This window comes from Cricetulus griseus (genome assembly GCF_003668045.3).
Source record: "Cricetulus griseus strain 17A/GY chromosome 1 unlocalized genomic scaffold, alternate assembly CriGri-PICRH-1.0 chr1_1, whole genome shotgun sequence".
NCBI lineage: Eukaryota > Metazoa > Chordata > Mammalia > Rodentia > Cricetidae > Cricetulus > Cricetulus griseus.
In genome coordinates, this window is record NW_023276807.1 from 116,680,995 (window position 1) to 116,700,964 (window position 19,970).

Below are 19,970 nucleotides of genomic sequence, written 5' to 3' on the forward strand. Positions count from 1 at the left end.
AATAAGGCTGCTTTATATCTCCATCATTGTTCAGCTCATAGCAAAGGCTTAGGAACCCACTTATTTTTGGAACTCCTATAAACCCACTCTATTTGATTTCACCAGAGAAATGGACTCCCAAGCTTTATGAGATTAGTAAAGCTCTCTATGTAGTACTGAGCACAGAAACCAGGAACTTATAAACATTTTCTTTCTGGTGTAACTGAGGCTTGAGATCACATGTGTACTAAGGTCCTTATATGTCTGTCTATGATGATTTGCATAAGATGTAAACACATGCAAGTTAGTTGGGAGCAGGTCCTGCTGCACTGGTGTTCAAATTCCTCATTCTTATTCTGATTCTCACCAATTTTTGAGTGTTTCTCTTACCTGACCTGCTTCAGTTCACAAGCGCTTGTGAGCCCTCCTAAAGAATTCATTTCTGTGTATCCTCCTCTGAGAAGTGTGATGCAATGTCCCCTCTCCAACTATGTCAGATTTCATTCTTTGCACTCTATCACAATAATTCAAAGCTTAGACAAACCAATTCTTTGCCAAAATGTAGCATTCATAGAAGCTGCTATGAAGGACCCCCACCATTTGGCTCTGAAAATGAACCTAGACAAAGACAGCATTGTTCCTTTTACTTGTAGCTATTACAAATATTGCTTTGCTTTAATTTGGACAAAGGTGCCGGGTGTTGGTGGCACATGTCTTTAATCCCAGCACTCGCGAGGCAGAGGCAGGTGAATCTCTTGTAAGTTCGAGACCAGCCTGGTCTACAAGAGCTAGTACCAGGACAGCCTCCAAAGCCACAAAGAAACCCTGTCTCGAAAAACCAAAAAATAAATAAATAAATAATTTGGACAAAGGGTCAAGACAAATATTGAACTGGTGACTGTGCATGACATAGAGCAGAGATCCTAGCTCTATTCCATTGGACTGAGTCCCTTGGGTCATGAAAGATTTGACAACTTGGCAAAAGAGAAGATATCTAAATGGGATGAACTTGTAACTCATCTCTTAACTGTGTAGTTTTGTGAACATCTGAAGTGAGTGCATTTACAAAATGTCAAACAACCATTTTCAGATTCTGAGATTGGTGGCATATAGGTGGCCTTTGTTTACAGTAAAGCATAAGTCAGAATCTTGAATTCTGTGTCCTATTTAACACATATCTGCAGTTATAGAGGGATTTCCTTATTATGTGACTTTATTGTTTTATATTTAAGATGGAATCTGATTAGTAAGTGTGAGTTATGTGAACAGAAACCCTTCTATACTCACAGAATATAATAATGTTGCCAATTGCCCCTCCTTTGAGTTTTTTTTCTCTTACCCTGTATCTCAAAGCCATACAGTGAAAAGATGAATTTTATTTAATAGCAGCAAATAAGGCTTCACCAGAAAAGCTTGTAAATCTCCGTGGCTGACAATGCTTGCATTTAACGTCTAGGTCAAAATGAACACTTGTCAGTGGAGAAAATCCAGAAACCTGGAAAGAATCTGACATGGAAATCAGGACATGACAGACAGCCTGTATAGAGGCAGAGTAACTAAACATCACAACATGTAGTTAATGAATTATTCCCTGCCCTCCCTTGCTAAAAGATTGATAACATAAACTGTATGGGTCAATAGTGTTTTTCTGTTATCTAAATTTCACTGGACCCTCCCCACTTTAAGAGTCACGTGTATTATTGTCTACATATTAGGCCCACTTTTCTACTCTCCTAGCCTAGCTGGAAGACACCTTAATGCTAGTATTATTCAGAAAAGTTTAATTTTTGAAAACATAGTTCCCTGTGATTCTATATTAAAATCAGTATGGGGAAAATAAGGATTTGGAGAGATTAAATTGTTTACCCATAATTCTGTATATTTAATTTAGCTTCATAGATTTGGGGACTTGATTTGTTTATTTTTTCCATAGTTATTACTGTATATGTTTCAAAAAAACGAAACATTTTTTTGTAGGACAGTTTGTAAGGCATTCTGAAGTTAGATTAACTCATAATGTATAAGCTGAAATTTCTGAATATGGTATGCCCACAGTATTGAAGTCCTGGAAAACTTTTCTTAGATAGTGTTAGATTTATAGCTGATTTGGGAAAAATAAAGTTTTGCAATAGTAAATATTGGGTTAAGGGATGTTTCCTATTGTCCTAATTCTCAATCTATTTTGTCAGCAATATGTGTCTTCAATAATCCTACTCTCACAGGGTCACATAGGTTCCATATTAACTGGGCATGTATATTCTCAGAGTCTGTCTTATGGAAAATACAAAGAACTTTTAACTTTTGAATTTTGTCTCTGGGTCCCTACACAAATGTTCACCTCACATCTACTACTGTAAAGCTGCAGGTGTTAATCACCTAATTTAGATGCCAATCTATAGCTCTCTGTGATGGCCTTTACTTTTGCCCTATTCTTCTCCATGTTTTTATGTTTGGCCAGCTGTAGGTAAGAAGTCTAAGCCTGGTTTCAGTTTGCTCTCCCACCCTAGCTTCTCTGTTGTTAATGCTGCGCCTTGGCTTCCTGTGTGCTACTGTTGCATTGCAATGTAAAATGTCTTTTGTCTCTTCTGTCTTTGTCGCTGCCAGCTGCTAATCTGAATGAGGTGGAAAAAGGTTAGTTGCTCTTTTTAAGTCTATTATGGTTTTCTCTTTAGTCTTCTCTGTCTTTTAAAGCTACTAGATTTTACTGGGTGTGCTGGGTAAAGATTGCTGACAAGAGGTGAAGTCAGAAAGCTATATATCAAATTGTTCCAAGAGATCCTTGATATATGTATAGCTGCATGAAACACTATAAAATGGTTCCTTGAAATGCACTTAATTCCTAGTTTTCTCACTTACCCTGAGTAGGAAAAATTGTCTAAAAATTAGATCTTATTTTCTATTTCCTACTTTTCTATATACTTTACACTTTTAAAGATATCATGAGAATATATTATTCATATAATTAAAACATAGGTCTTTAGCCCAGTATATATACTCTATGTAGTAAAAAAATTTAAAGTAATGAAGTCTTTCTCATAACTTTAAGTCCATAGTTTTACTATTATGTATGTTGAAAAATCTGAAAACGTATGTAGTAATTGAAACATTTTATACTATATGAATGGGGTTACATGTCAATAATAAGGGGCTTGCCTAGCATGTAAAAGACCCTGATTTCAAACCCAGCACTACAAAAAAGTAAGTGTAAAAATAAAAATAAATTATATATATATATGTACATATATTTGTATATATATGTTTCTAATACAGATGTAAATAATGTGGTGACAATATATATTTTCTATACACGTATATGCATAAACACTGAATTATAGATGAAATATCTTAACAAATCAATATTACAAAGCCCAAGAGACTGGTTTAATGATGAAACTGTCAAATTGATGTTATTGAATTGAGTAAGTTCTAAGTAGTTTTCTTAAGACATTAGAAAGTTTTGTGCATAGTCACCAACATCAGAGTAGTCACTGGTCTCCCAAACACACCCAGAACTGAAAAGGGAGCATACAGTTGGTAGATCACTAGCCATGTTGAAAGCATTTCTCGGCATCTTCATGAACATGTGTCTTAAAGACCAAGCAGTCTTGTTAATTCCATTGCTCCTTAGTCATTCATATGTGTAAAAGACTCCAGGTCCCAAGCATGCTAGTCTTGATGGGTCCTGGTGTACAGGAAGCACTTGCAGGATTATAAGGATGATGTAGAGATATGGAGTACCTCCTTCTCATCTGTTGTTGACCACTTCCTTTTCTGTTACTGTGTTCAGGTGATTACTGTGTTTGCTCACTTAGTCATATTTTATGCAGAGTGAAGTTAGAAAACATAAAAAATTGTTTCAACTGTTAGACTAAAAATAAGCCTTGCTATGCATCTGCTAATGTATCCAGTACTTCCTTGGTTTAGTGTCATCTTTCCATTTTCTAAGTACAAAAACTATTGATGATCTGCCTAAAGCCAACTCTATCTCCAAATCACACCATAAATTATTCTGTCACAGGAATATATATTCTCAATTACTGATGTTTATACATTCTCCATAAAAAGTTTGTCAGTGCAGCATTGCTTCAAATCATCATGTGGTTTCGTGTGTTGACTATATTTTGCACTTACATTTATAAAACGTTGTTAGGGCAAAGAATTTGCTGCTGATTTAATTTTCTTTTAAAAGCAAGCCTTTGTAGGTGGATGAAATGGCAGTAATTGTTAAGTCTACAGATACATACAGTAAAATGCTGGCTATTGTTGTAAATAAATGATACTTTATGATACAGTGTCTACATACTCAAGAACATGCACTATGTAAATATGGTGTCTACTTGAACCTACTGCATCCAGTGTAATCTACACACCTTTTGCTAGAACCTGTCCCACTTGAACCTACTTCCAATCTTGGCTACTTTTCACATCAGACAATATTGCTAATTGTTTATACAAAACAAGCTTTTCTTGCTGTTTCATCTGATTGCTAGACACATCATCCTTATGGACCTTTGAAACAATTAATTATGGTCCCAAAACTCAAATGCATGAAGGCAATATATTTTATTAAATGCAAATTAAAGAAAGTACCTAAGCAGTGCCTAAACAATAATTCAGAAAACAAGGTTACACTTTACCCCAGGATAATTGATAGTTGGTATTGGGGATTGAATGCCTAGTCTTTAGACTTTGTATCATGGAACAAACACCTATAAAATCTAAGGATTCTCTGGTTCACTTATTTTCTACTGTAACACAGAAATAATGACTCCTGTTCTCCTTCAGGCAAATGTTTGAGAATAACAACCCAGCAAACAGGCTATAGGAAAACATTGTGACAAGAAATTTTCATAGTTCTGAAATGTTGGTGACCAGCCTGCTTTGACAGTTTTTACATTATTTAGGTTGTCTGATGCCATGTCCTTCAGGCAGTAGAATTGGGATTTAGTAGATAATTCTACCTGGGAAATGTGCACATAAAATAGATCTTTCGGTATTATTTCACTACATTTATTTTATTTTTAAGTTTCTACTTTTTATGCTCATTGTAAGTACAAACACTGTATTTAGGACTAGGTGGTCATTTATTTTAGCCCTTGCATGTATTGACACCTACAAAAGGACATACTGAATGTGTTAGACAAGGACATACTGAAAGCTGAAGAGCTCTTGCAGTATTTTTAGGCTATGTGGATCATTTTAAGTATTTACAATCTCTTAGGAAGAGGGAAGTACCATTGGTTCTTCTGCATCAAGATATTCAAGGTCTGCATTTCCTGGTCAATATTACTATGGAAATAGCTGAGGTCTTCCAATAAGGAAAGACTAATGCTGTAGTGTCCTTTAACCACTTTAACTGGAGAAAGTGCTTTGGCAAAGTTGTGTGGTTTCTATTCATCTCCCAACCTTGCAGAGCTCTCTTAACTGCATTTGAAACTCATAAAACATTTTAGAAGAACTGTTTGCTCTCTTAGTTCACAGGCAGTGCCCACAGATTCTAGAACAACACTTTGACTTAACCAGTCTTATTCCATCTGATTTGGATTTATTTACTTGGCAAAGGGAATATATTTTTTTGTACTTGCAGTAGCTGTTGAAATTGGCTAAATTCTTCCTCCATAGAGATCTATGGAAGAAGTATTTTAAAAAACACCCCTTTTTAGATTTGTTTATTTGGAGAGGGAAGGTTTGCCATCTAAAAGTGCATAAAATGTTTGCTGAGAAAATATCCAAAGCTGGACACAGTGCTAAATATTGAAAGTGATACAAAACCCACCAAGCATTTCCAGGTTCACCCAGCCAGTCCTAGCTGTGGTTTTCAGCTAAAGGTTCAAATCAGGTCACAGGCATTGCTGTTGCAAAGCCATTGTTTCTCATATTTCATGTACATTCACAACTACATATAGAGATGTTACTAGAGATAGACTTTGTCACTGTGAAGACTGATCACACTGTGTGGGAATCAAATATGATTGAACAACTGTTTATACTTTCATTTAGAAAGCAAAAAATCACACACACACACACACACACACACACACACACACACACACACACACACACACACACAATTCTCTTTCTCAGCCTACGAAGCATCTAGAGCCTGGTAGTGTAGCACATCCTCTCAATCTTTTCTATACTGAATTGTGATTCACTTTATATCAGGCAGTTTGCCTGTAGCATGACCCCCATCATGCGCAAACCACATTTGGTGCACATTTCAGAGAAAGAACAGCTGTCAGTAGCTCATGTATCTTCAAGATGTCACAGCCCTCTACACCACTCCCCTGTACTCCTATACTAATGACTGAACTTTATTAACTTTAGATAATGAGGGCCATCTGGATAGTTCATAGTCACATCATGAAGGTCAAATAGTTATTTCTAATTGAGAAAACAAGTTTCAGAATGGTGGACCCCCAAAAGCAGTGGATTTGTTGAAGAGAATCCCCAGGAACCTACTGTTCATAAATCACTCCTCACTTACTGACAGAAGTTAGGTCAGTCATTGCTCTTATCACTAGTAAGCATACAAAATATTTACACAGGAGACTTGAAATTTATTTGACTTCACTAATATACTTTGGTGCCTAAAACTGAAAATTTTAATACAGTATATAACATAGAACTAACTTAGATCAATGAATAAGAAGAAACCATAAATAAAGTTTATCCCTCATATCTACAGATTGCTCATCTGTACATTCAACCACCCATGGGTCAGGAATATATCAGAAAATGCTATTTTCTTGTTCTTATACTCTATAACATAACAACCATTTGCTTTTACATTGTGTTAGGCAGATTGCATAATCTGGAGCTGGTTTAAAGTGTATGAGACAAAGAGCTGGGGATGTGACACAGTGATCAAAAGCACTGGCTGCACTTAAAGAAGACCTGGGTTTAGTTCCCATCACTCACATCATGTGGGTCACAACCAGCTGAACTCCAGCTCCAAGAAAGCCAATGCCCTCTCTTCCTTCCTTCCTTCCTTCCTTCCTTCCTTCCTTCCTTCCTTCCTTCCTTCCTTTCTTCCCCTCTTTCTCTCTTTCTCTTTCTTTTGATCTAGACTGAACCCAGGGCCTTATGCTTGCTAGGCAAAAGCTTTACCACTGAACTAAAGTTCCAACCTATCCCCCTAACCACTTTTGGACTCCTAAACACTGCACTCTTATCCACAAAACATACAGATGTGCTCAAGTGCACACGTGAACATGAATGCAGGCATACATGTGCGTGCACGCACACACACACAGACACACACACACACACACACACACACACACAGACAGACACACACACACACACTTTAAAAATAATAAAATAATCCCATTTTATATATGGGGATTGAGTATAAACAGTGGTTACTGGAACAGCCGCCCAGGGATCTCAAGGCTGACTCTGCTTTCCTCAAGTAAAAACAAATGGGACACCTACAGCTTATATGAGATTCTCTTTTTAGTTTTAAAATTCGATGAAAAGAAACAATGAGGCCTGTTCATCATAACCATTCTCAAACATGCCATTTGTGGGCTAATATGTACCGTCCCTCTGTTCCTGAGTTCATCTCCTTGATTTTGTTCAGTCATAATTATTTTTCTACAAAGGAAATTGTAAAATTGTCTAAGAGGCAGCAGATGGCCGACCTAGGATAATATTCAAGGTACATGTGCCTCAGAACACAGTCTCCAGCTGTTTTATGCTGTTGCTCCTTTAGGTCACCTGTGCCTTCTATGCCTTCGTTAACATTTAAAAAGCATTTTCCCACAAGAAGCAAGTAATCCCGTACTAACCTTTCACATTTCTTCTTCTGCTGAGTACATGATTGATAGGAATGGATATTTCCAAAGCAGTACAAAAAGGAACCCCTTGCCCTCACATGGTATATTTTAAAGAATAAAATTCCATGTACTTTATCAGGTGGGTTGCTTATTTCAACACCTTCACTTGCAGGGCTAATGCAGATATGACAAAATTAATGCCATCTATCCAGGCTTTTCTTACACAAATCCAAAAGCACAAACTTTTTGAAAAGTGATGTTTTACATTGTAGAAGTATGTATCCTGGGAATTATTTCAGGAATTCAGCCAGACTTCCTCCCTTGTCACAATTGTATTTAAAATGTCAGAACTGATTAAGTTTAACGCTAGAATTCTGATTCAGTTATTCAGATCTCTGCCCTGTGATCCCTGTTCCTCATATCAATATTAATGATACTCCCTAGCACAGTCAGAAAATCTGCTTTGATCAGATTTAAGAATAGCTTGCATTGTCATTCTCTCATATCCTCCCATGCATTCATGCATCCACAATTGTCAGAATGGACTCACAGATCAAATATCTTTAAGCAAATGGAGAAATTGATCTAGTTGATTTAGCAAAAGTTAATCATAGTAGAAAGTACCAGCTAAGTGCCCATAAACACCATGGAATAGTCTTTTATTTGTCTTTTGTTATAGACATTCCTAACTGGAATTCACAGTTTGGTGTATCAGAAAATTTGGGTAGACTCTCACTCATTTATTAGTTAAGTACCCTTCTGTATTCCTCCAATTTGTGTAAAGATAAATTAATAGTTGAAACAGTGAATTTCAGGTGAAAATCTCCATAAATACTGATTCTAATCCAGAAATGACCAAATAATTTTGTGGATAGAAAGCAGTCCATTGTCTTCCCCATACCTTTTGAAATGTTTTTTTTTCCCTTTGCTTTACTTCTTCTTAGGTAGCTATATAAGAAAACACTGGGCCCATTGCTGACTACCCTGGAATGCTACTATCCCTAGGTCACTTCACTCTCTACCTTTCTACAAGAAGCCTCCTACATCATCTCTATCCATCACTTGACACCTCTAAATCCTCTTGTTCAGAAAACCCAATCTGTTCTTACCCATAGCATCTTTGAGAGCACCAGGAACCTTTCTTTCTCAGCATTCAAGTCAGAGACATTGTTAAATGTGGTTGTGATATAATGGATTAATGTTTCTCTTTCCCTACACCCTCTGGACAAATTCCATAAAATGAGAGAAACTTTTCATTGTCATCATCATTATACCCCAAACATGTTCACAGGGTCTGATACATGCTTGGCTTTTAAAAACATGTGCTGACACAGACAAGTGTAGTCCTCAACCCTCATCAAGCAAACTTCTCTTCTGAACAGATGGAGACCATTACAAAAAAAACCACAACCAATCTAAATTCAAAGCTGTGGAAACCATTCCCAGTGTATAAATCTATAAAACACACCCACACCTAAGGCTTGGGGAACATTTTAGAATAAAAGGCAGAAATAAGGACCAGAGGGTCAGGGAGTTTGAGGTGATATTGTCTCCTATTAATGACAGAAGCTAAATTCACCAAGTCTCACCAACATGACTGCTTAAATGTGAGAACAAAGACAATGGCAATATACATGCCAAACTGAAGGAGGAAAACCCAGGAGATCTCACATTAAAAGTACTTCAGGAAAGCAAGGAATGCTGAGAGTGGTAGAAATAATCTTCCCCAAGGAAGAGAACACCATGTGGTTATCCATTACCAATGTTCACCCTTGAAAACAAACATACACATAACAATTATATAGACTGAGCATATGGTTAGAAATATACATGTATATGCATATACATATATGCTTATAACAATACTTAATGAAAAAAGAGTCCATGGATTCCAAAGCTAGCAAGCAGGGGTATATGGGAGAGTTTGGAAGGAGAAAGGGGAAGGGGAAATGGGGAGTGGTGTTATCATATTGTAATCTCAAATATGAAAGAAAACATTTTTAAGTAGAGGAAGAAAGCTGGTCAGGTTATGTATCTTGGCAGCTTCATTTTGATGCTAACATGTCTTTGGAGAAATCTAGCGGCAACAGTCTACTTTTCTTTGCAAAGGGCAAATCTGATATTAAATCCTTACTAGGATGATGGTAACATTAAAAATTCTATAAAAAGTAAAGACTTTGAGGTAAATGTTAATTTAATTAAGTAAAAGTTCCTTTAACAAAAATGGAGTGGTGTTGAAATACACGTTTGTTAAAGAATTATTACAAAAAAATGGCAAAAAACCAAATATTAAAAAATACTTCATTAAGTTGCAGTAAGAAATTTAAATAAAAAGATATGATGTGAGAAGGGAATTAAGAAGGATGATAAACATAAGAGCTCCATTGTATTTAAAATAATAGTAATATCAGTTAAGCACATATATCTAAAATAAAGCAGGAGTTAAGGCCCACACCAGGTTCTATTTCCCAGAAGAGCCTTCAGTGTGCATTGAGGCTTCCATCTTTGCTTTCTTTATACTGCAGGGGCTCTGGGCTCATGCTGACATTTCTTTTTCCCACTGAATGAAATAATGTTGAATTGTCTAGCTGAGTATAGTTCTCTCTGTCACTTTCCTATCTGCATTATCCATCTCTTTAGATGAATTTTTCTTTCATAAAAAGGCTATTTTAGAGACAAGTTGAACTTTATATCTTCAGTTCTAAAACCTCCGTTATCAATGAAGAAGAGAAGCCCAGAAAATGAAACTCATTCATTTCAAATATACAATTCTTTTATATTGCATGTAGTTGCAGAAGGAAAACAAAAAACTTTTGTTGTTTTCACCAATGAGAGTAGATTCTTCCCAGGATCATCTTCTGCTGGGTCTTTTTTCAGTTGAAATCAGGCCTTGTAAGTTCTGATGATCCAGTTTTTACCATTCCACTAGGAAGTGATCATCACATTTTTTTTTCATACAAACCAGAGCATCCATGCAAGTATACAACAGCCATAGTCAGTAATTATCCTAAAACAGCAGATCAAAACAGGACTATCCTGAGCAAGTCAGGATGAATCGTCACATTACCACTGCATCAAAATATACAGGAAAATATTTTCATGAGGGCTTAGTAATGGATGACTTACAGCTATTTATCATTGGTAGGACTTGTTGGAATCATACTCTCTTAGGTACCATTCTTCCCATGCTCCTTCACAGCTCATGCCGTATGATATAGATTTTGTTCATTTCCAACCCAAATTTTTTCAGACATACCCAGAGAACCTGATCAAAGAATGAGGCATGACTTTATCACAAAAAAATAATAATACCTCAATTTAGGACTAGGACATGTATTACGTGATGTGTTGTCTTTGGGATATTCTGTCTTGGACAGAATGGAATCTAGGGAGAAATTTCTCAGTAAGAAGGGAAGGTCAATTCTTTGTTTTGTATATTTTCACTTACAGGTAAAAGCCAGTCTGTGTGTTCTATTCCTAGCTGAGATTCTTCTCTGTGTTTACATTGGAAACCACCAGAAGACAGAGCTGCTCACTTTATCTTAGTAGTCTAGGCATCTGTCACATACTCCACAGTCTTGATGAACTATGGTTGATTCAGTAGCTGAGCCAGGGTTAAATTGAATGAAGAAGGAACCCCTTGCCTTTCCTTATTATTTGTAATGCAACTTCATATTTTGGGCTACAGTAAAAAGTACATAGATTTAATGATTTTATTTATCTCAAATGGTCTCCATTATCTTATTTTACAGACTCCTTGACATAAACACCCTGTACCCCCAGGTGATTTTCACATCCCTGGTGTTGAATATGATGAATCAATTCCATCAGCGTCTCTTAGAGTAGCAGTACTTGAAATTACAAACATTAAATAAACTGTTTCAAAAGTTCCTTACCATATATCTGTATGGTTAAACTTTTCTGTCACAGGTTTAAAGACAAGGAAAAATCCTCCTAGGAAAAAAATGAATGAGACTTGTAGTACAAGAAGCTCATTTTAAGAATATGGAAAGATAGAGTATGATAATAACAGATGAGTGCATTCTTATACTTGCTTCATAAAAAGATCTTTGAAGTATAAATAAATTACCCTCATTTAGTTGGCAGGCCTTTATGTCAATGAGTAGTATGCTGTGTCAAAGGAGAGTCATACAACAGAAGGCTGCCTTGCAGCTCCTAAACTCACACACTAACAAAGTAACATTCTTGAAGCAAGTGAGCAGCTGCATATGTGGATCAAGTAGTTTGAAAAGCTAATTTATAAATAAAGTAGAGCGTGATAAAAAAAGCTTTAAAAATATTGCCTTTCTAGTCTTCCACCAGGATTAGAGAATCTTTCTGTTGAAAATTATACCTGAATGTATTTGAAATAGCAACAGCATAAATCATTGGAAGAAGTTTCCTTGTAGACTATCAAAAATACGGTCCGATATAGAATACCTACTATCTGCATGTTTATGTTCATAGTTTATTCACTGATAAAATTATTAGAGAGTGTTTAGGACCCACATAGTTATATTCTCACTCTTCATTAACATATAAAAATTATGCTTCTTAATCAATTTTAAAGTCCTGGAGAAAGTGTACTTTCTCTCTCTCTCTCCCTTTCTCTCTCTCATTTACTTTCTTTTTCTTTATATAACAGTGGAGTGGTTAATAAGTATTTCATCAATCTTTTTAGTGACATGTAATAGAGAACCAAAATGCTTTTCCTCTAGATTTAAAAAACCTTAGAGAATATTCAGATTTGTTTTCCAAATAAAAACAGAATAAACAAAACTAAAAGAAGCATACACCAAAATATTCCATTTAAAAATCACAGTTTATGTTAAGGTCAAAATATGTCCTACTATCCCATTATCTTGTCAAGATAGCAGTCACCATTGGTTATACTTCTAATACCAACCAGAAGTTTGGTAAGGGAGACTTCAGGGACAGGGGTAAATATGTTTCTGGTTATAGACGCGGATCACTTTGAGTAAATTACTAATGAAGAGTTTTTTGGTGTTCTTTTTTGGGGGTATACATTTTATACTTCAATTTAACAATAACATGTGATTAAATGTAAAAATTAAAGAAGGGACATTTTTAAATGCTCAAATGTCCTTTTCCTAGTCCAATAATATCTACAGGGTCTCATACAAACAACACACCACTTTATTAGCATTGCCTAGAGCCTGTTTAGCAGAAAAACCAATATTGAACACAGGTTTGTGAACTTCTGGTCCCATATTTTGGGTGGCTCCCCCATTTTGCTTCGTTTTCAACCATGAGCTGTAATGCAGCCTGCTGGCTTGAAGCCTGCCCACCTTCCTTGGAGAAGTAATACTACTCCCCTATTGCAGGCGAGCTGTGTGAGGAAAAGCTGGACTTCTGTGCCCAGGACCTGAACCCCTGCCAGCATGACTCCAAATGCATCCTGACACCAAAGGGATTCACGTAAGTCTGGGGCTACTTGGGGCTCACAGTGAGGTGGGAGCTTGGGGTTTTCTTTGAGCAACCTGTCTCTTCTACCAACTTAGCTTCACACTTTGCCAAAAATTAAAAATGGGTCACATATACCCTACTGGTTATGACAGTTTTGCAAATATTCCTGTGTACCATGGACCTTTATTAGCACCCTGAAAAAATAAATAAAATGGGGAAAACTTTTGTTTCCCACAATGTCTAGGAAGCCTTTTATGGAACAGAACAATCTTTGAATCTGCTTCCTTACATTTATTTAAAGGCCAATCCAATTAAGTTTCTTACCTCCACCTGGTAAACTTATTTTAAAATTGAGAAATTGGTTTTGATGTAACTGAAAAGTCTATGATCAACAGTCAACTGACTCTGTAGACTAGATAAAACACCATGACACTGTGGCCAGGTTACTCCAGACATTTCTGGCTTATGTTTGTTGCCTTTCTGTAATTATTGATAAGGACCATTACTAACCTTGTTCTTGAAATCTAAGGCATCCTGTTCACACTGTGTAAATGGCTCCTTCAAGTGAACTAAAAATTTATCAAAATCATTTTCCTTTAGAAGTGTTTTGGAAATGCTCCGTTCCAAATTAGGTGATACCTTTGCTACAACCTTGAAATATACTGATAATCTATCAGAAGTTCAAGAGCTGGCAATAACTTACACATCATCTAGACTAAATTCATTTTTGAAGTAATTTTAATTCTTTATTAATTATTTTTTCCCAGACTGATCACATTTTCCCTTCCCTCCCTGCTCTTTTCCCAGTCCTGCCCACCAACACCCCCGCAACCACCCAGCCATCCTTCTATCTCTTCAGAAAAGGGCAAGGCCTCCTATCTATATCAGCCAGCCATGGCATGTCAAGTTGTCTGCAGATATGGCTTAGCTATTAAAGTGTAGCTCACCACCAAAAATAGAAATTCTTCATTTGAAAATTAAGAAAATATTAGCCTAGAGACATCTGATAGCTGTGCAAAAGTCACATGTTAGCTTACTGGTAGAGCTGAGGTTAGACTTGATACTTTGTGGTTATGTGATTCATGGAAGCCATATTCCTACTAACAGGTTTTCTAGTTTATTAGTACTTCAGTTAGCTTGGAATAGAGGGTAGACTGTATTTGGGGAGTATGACAAAGCTATATTCAGGAATTAAGCCATGCTTACATAAGACAAGTGGAAAAGACATCTTCTACTCCACTAGCCTGTGTTTATGCACTATCTACCTTCAAAGGTTAAACTGAATTAAGTAATTGTAGAATTTTCTTTTGATAATATTATCAGTCAATTTGGAACACATGGATATAGTTGAGGCACATACTGATTATATTCACTACTGAGACAGAACAGGTAAAGATATGAGTCTATCTTCCATTGCATTTCATTTTACAATTCTAGCCCAAAACTAAAGTCTTGTTATTTTTTTATTTTATACACAATAGTGCATTGCATTTTATTCTACAAAACTCTGTATATAAATTTCTATAACTCCCAAAGGCATTGATCTGCCCACAGTTGAAGTTGGGTCAAAACTGCATCACTTATGTGGAGCAAGCACCACCACTTTGCAGAGAATTAGCAGGGATGGTTTCCTGGGACACTGTATCTGATAAACATATTTCACAGGACTTTGTGTAATTCTAATACAAGTTATTAGTGAGACTTAATAGAAACAATTCTAAATGAGGAGAGCTTTCTTAAACAAAGGGCTGACTCTTAATCAAGTATTTTCTGTTACTAGCAATTATGTTGCATACTCTCCAGAGTCTGCATTGCTGTAGTCTGGAAGGACTGATTTGAAAGCCCAGTGCTTTCAGCAGCTAGTAATTCATGAGCTCATTTTATAGCTGTATGTAGTTGAGCTGAAAACAGGTTAAGTCAGAGTGTGTGCTATTACTCCCATCTTATAAATAATTGCACACTGTGGGAAGTACAGCTTCAGAAAGAAAATGTTCTTGAAAACTGAACAAGGGGAAGCCAGTAGAGAAAATCTTTACTGAGAAATGTTGTTTGGGCAAGTTGCAATGTTACTTCAATTTCATTTTCTTATTACTAAGCTAACAGAGCTGGTTTTACTTTTCATACTTTATTATACATTTCATAAATCTCCTGAATTGTTTTGTGATATTTTTAGAGTGTGATATGACATAAGCAGTATTTTGAAGAATACATCTTTCTTAGTTAACATTTAGAGTCGTAAACACTATATTTTATAGTCTGTGTATCCTCTCTCACACCTCATCAGATAGTAGAATTGAAGAGATGTGATGGTCTATGTTGGTAATAGGAGATTTAGGAAATTCTTATTTAAATGTCCCTGCTTTAAAACAAGAGAAAGACAGAATAATCAGTCATGATATATATGCTAGTTTTGAAGGTCTTAAAAAATAGCGTTTAGAAAAAAAAAGAAGACATAAAATATCTCCTAGACAGTTACTGTGGTAAATGTGTGGTTCTCTTATGTTTTACTTTGATTTCTTTACTCAGATAAATAATTCAGAGCATTTCAAAGTGTGTCTTCTCTTTTTAATGCTCAGCACTTCAGTGGTGCTGCCCACATTAACACTGATGGAAGTTCCCTTCCAGGACCCTGTCCATCTATTTGAGAATGTGTATGACCACTTAGGGTCCATTTAGTTTCAGACTTGCTGCTTACTTCACGTTATGGTTATTTAGTATTAAAACCAACCAGCTTCCTTTGGTGCAAGCATGCTTACACAGGGAGCTCATTTTGTTTCTAAGGCATGCATGCAACCTGAATGGCTCTTTTAGCAAAACTATTATCTCATTTGTTTTATTTATTTATTTATTTATTTTTATTTTTTACAACTTTTTTTATTTAGAGAATACATTATTAGTTTTTGTAATGAAACCCACATAGATAAGACCTTACATATTTAATACAGTGCATTACCCCTGTACAAATGGAAAAAATTAAGTTGAACATTTCTAGACCAATATGGATGTTAATTTCTGTACAATGCCAACTCAGCACAGTAAACTGGGATACATTTTTCCAAAGTTGACAGCACAGCTGAAGTTTCCAAAAATCAAATTATATATATATATATATATATGTATATATATACATATATATATATATATCAATAATAGCAGTATGTTATGCATCAATAGCAGCAACAGCTTTTCCAGGTTCTACAGTCCATTGGAACAAAATTGTAGAGACATCCAGCACATTCCATTAAACAAAAAAAAAGTAAAAAGCAAAATTCCAGAAAATAGCACAGTTCTGTTAGTCTTGTGGTACCTGGCACCATTTTTTTTAATTAGCTTCTCAATCATCATATGGAAGGAAACCATTCTGAGCAACATCATTAAAAACCGCTCTGATAAAGCATGGTCACTACTATGTATCATAAAGCAAGTCCACATATGAGTGAGTACATATCATGTTTGTCTTTTTGTGATTGGGTTACTTCACTCAGAATGGTTTCTTGGAGTTCCATCCATTTTCCTGCAAATTTCAAGATTCTATTGTTTTTTCTGCTGAGTAGTACTCCATTGTGTAAATGTACCACATTTTCTCTATCCATTCTTTGGTTGAGGGGCATCTAGGCTGCTTCCAGTTTCTGTCTATTACAAATAATGCTGCTATGAACATGGTTGAACAGATGTCCCTGCTCCATTAATGTGCTTCTTTTGGGTATATGCCTAGGAGTGGCATTGCTGGATCTTGTGGTAGACTCATACCCATTTTCTTGAGGAGTCACCATACTGATTTGCAAAGTGGCTGTACAAGCTGGCACTCCCACTAACAGTGGAGGGGTGTTCCTCTTTCTCCGAGTCCTCTCCAGCATAAACTGTCATTGGTGTATTTGATTTTAGCCATTCTGACAGGAGTAAGATGGTATTTCAGAGTTGTTTTGATTTGCATTTCCCTGATGGCTAAGGATGTTGAACACTTTCTTATGTGTCTTTCAGCCATTTTAGATTCCTCTAATGAGAATTGTCTATTTAGTTCTGTACCCCATTTTTTAATTGGATTGTTTGGTGTTTTGGAGAATAGCTTCTTGAGTTCTTTGTATATTTTGGAGATCAGTCCTCTGTCAGATGTGGGGTTGGTAAATATCTTTTCCCAGTCTGTAGGCTGTCGTTTTGTCTTGCTCACTATGTCCTTTGGCTTACAGAAGCTTCTCAGTTTCAGGAGATCCCATTTATTAATTGTTGATCTCAGTGTCTGTGCTACTGCCAACTTTTTTTTTAATTAGAAAGAGGATTGATTTACATAACAGTCCCAGTTCCTTTCTCTCACCTGTCCTCCCCTACCACCACCACCCCAACTAAAACCCTTTCTATCACATATCCTTTATGCTCCCCCTGGATGGTGAGGCCTTCCATAGGGTGTCATCAGAGTCTATTGTACCTTTGGGATAGGCCCTAGGCCCACCCCCATGTGTCTTGGCTCAGGGAGTATTCCTCTACATGGAATGGGCTCCCAAATTCCACACCTATGCTAGGGATAAGTACTGAACTTCTACAGGAGATCCCGTAGATTTCCATGGTTTCCTCACAGAAACCTATGTTCCTGGGGTCAGGATCAGTCCCATGCTGGTATTCCAGCTATCAGTCTGGGGAGCAAGAGTTCCCAGATGTTCAGGTCAGCTGTTTCTGTGGGTTTCACCAGACTGGTCTGGACCCCTGTTCTCTTCATTCGTCCTTCTCTGCAACTGGATTCCAGTTCACTTCAGGGATTAGTTGTGGGTATCTGCTTCTACTTCCACCAGCTGCTGGATGAAGGCTATAGGATGGCATATAAGTTAGTCATCAATCTCATTATCAGGGGAGGACATTTAAGGTAGCCTCTCCTCTGTTGCTTAGTTAGCTGGTGTCATTTTTGTAGATCTCCAAACATTTCCCTAGTACCTGATTTCTCTGTAAACCAAAAATGTCTCCCTGTATTATGATATCTCCATTCTTGTTATCATCTATTCTTCCCCTGACTCAAACTTTCTGCTCCCTCATGTCCTCTGCATCCCTCCTCGTCTCCCCTTCTCATTCTCCTAGCTCCCTCCCCCCTCTTCCCGAACTCCCAATTTGCTCAGCAGATCTTGACCCTTTCCACTTCTCCAGGGGACCATGTTTGTCTCTCTTAGGGTCCTCCTTGTTTATTAGCTTCTTTGGCAGTGTGGACTGTAGGCTGGTAATCCTTTACTCTGTGCCTAAAATCCGCATATGAGTGAGTACATACCATGGTTGTCTTTTTGTGATTGCATTACCTAGCTCAGAATTGTTTCTTCTAATTCCATCCATTTTCCTGCAAATTTCAAGATTCCATTGTAGTACTCCATTGTGTAAATAAACCACATTTTCTCTGTCCATTCTTCAGTTGAGCGACATCTAGGCTGCTTCCAGTTTCTGGCTATTACAAATAGTGCTGCTATGAACATTGTTGAACAGATGTCCTTGTTGTATGAATGTGCTTCTTTTGGGTATATGCCTAAGAGTGGAATTGCTGGATCTTGTGGTAGACTCATTTCCATTTTCTTGAGGAGTCACCATACTGATTTCCAAAGTGGCTGTACATCAGCTCTTCAGTAAGTAACCTGATTTCACAGCTTTAGACAATACCTTTGGCACTCAGTACTGCCACATTCAATCAGGTATTTTCCTAACTATCTTTATTCACTTAAACACTGAATTTTTATAAAATACTGCATTATTAGTAAAGAATACATAGAAAGACTTTTCTTGAATTATCAAGACTCATAGTTAAGAAAATATGAATTCAGCCGGGCATTGGTGGCACCAGCCTTTAATCCCAGCATTCAGGAAGCTGAGGCTGGTGGATCTCTGTGAGTTCGAGCCCAGCCTGGTCTACAAGAGCTAGTTCCAGGACAGCCTCCAAAGCCACAGAGAAACCCTGTCTCAAAAATCCAAAAAAAAAAAGTGAAAGAAAATATGAATTGCTTATTAATCGTGAAGATATATAACAATATGCTAATTACTTTATGCATAACATTTTATTTAATATTTAACATTCTTGTACAGCAGAAATTATTATGTTGTGCGACAGATAAGAGGAGGACACTTAAACTTACAAACCTTAGTTAAAATGATGTTTTACAGCATGTCAAATAAGCCTGATATAATAAAATCTGATGAAAGATGTTATTTCATTTGGAATTTTAAAAGTTGAATCATTGAATCAAAGTATAGGGACAATGCCTCAATTTAGGTGTAATGGAAATTAATGGATGTTAGTCTCCAATATTAAGATAGGGAGGAGATGAGTAAGTTCTGAGAGCTAATGTAGAAACAGTGATGGCAATTAAGTGCATCTCACATTTGCTGAGATTACCCTTGCCATTGAAGTGGGGAAAAAAAGGTTAAGGGAACTATGGGACATTTATTAGCTTCTTCTCCCAGTGATGTGATGAAACAGACTGACAAAAAACAGCTGGGAGGTGAAGGAGTTTACCCTGGCTCACAATTCAGTGTACAGTTCATCCTGGCCAGGTGGTTAGGATGACAGAGGAGGAAACAACTGGATAAATCACAGTAATAATAAGAAATCAGAGAAAGGTGAATACAGATGTCCCTTTCTTCATCTGTAGAGTCTGGGGTTCCAGGCAAGAAACGGCACCATGTGCCAGGAGTGGTCCTTCTTATTTCAACCATGTACTCTAGATCATCCCACATGACCCCTGTCAAGCAGACAATACTAACCACCACAGTGAAGTAATGGATATTTAATTACTTTGGTTTTGGGTCCAATGTGTACAT

General features: G+C 36.7%; 1 protein-coding gene across 1 annotated transcript in view; it reads left to right on the forward strand.

Annotated features, from left to right (window-relative positions):
* The window catches only part of LOC100752994 (slit homolog 2 protein), a 318,933-nt gene that overhangs the window by 274,165 nt on the left and 24,798 nt on the right, over window positions 1-19,970 (forward strand). Inside the window, exon 28 of the mRNA XM_035453335.1 lies at window positions 13,106-13,199. Within this exon, the coding sequence (XP_035309226.1) occupies window positions 13,106-13,199 (94 nt within the window). The remainder of the gene's footprint in view (window positions 1-13,105; window positions 13,200-19,970) is intronic.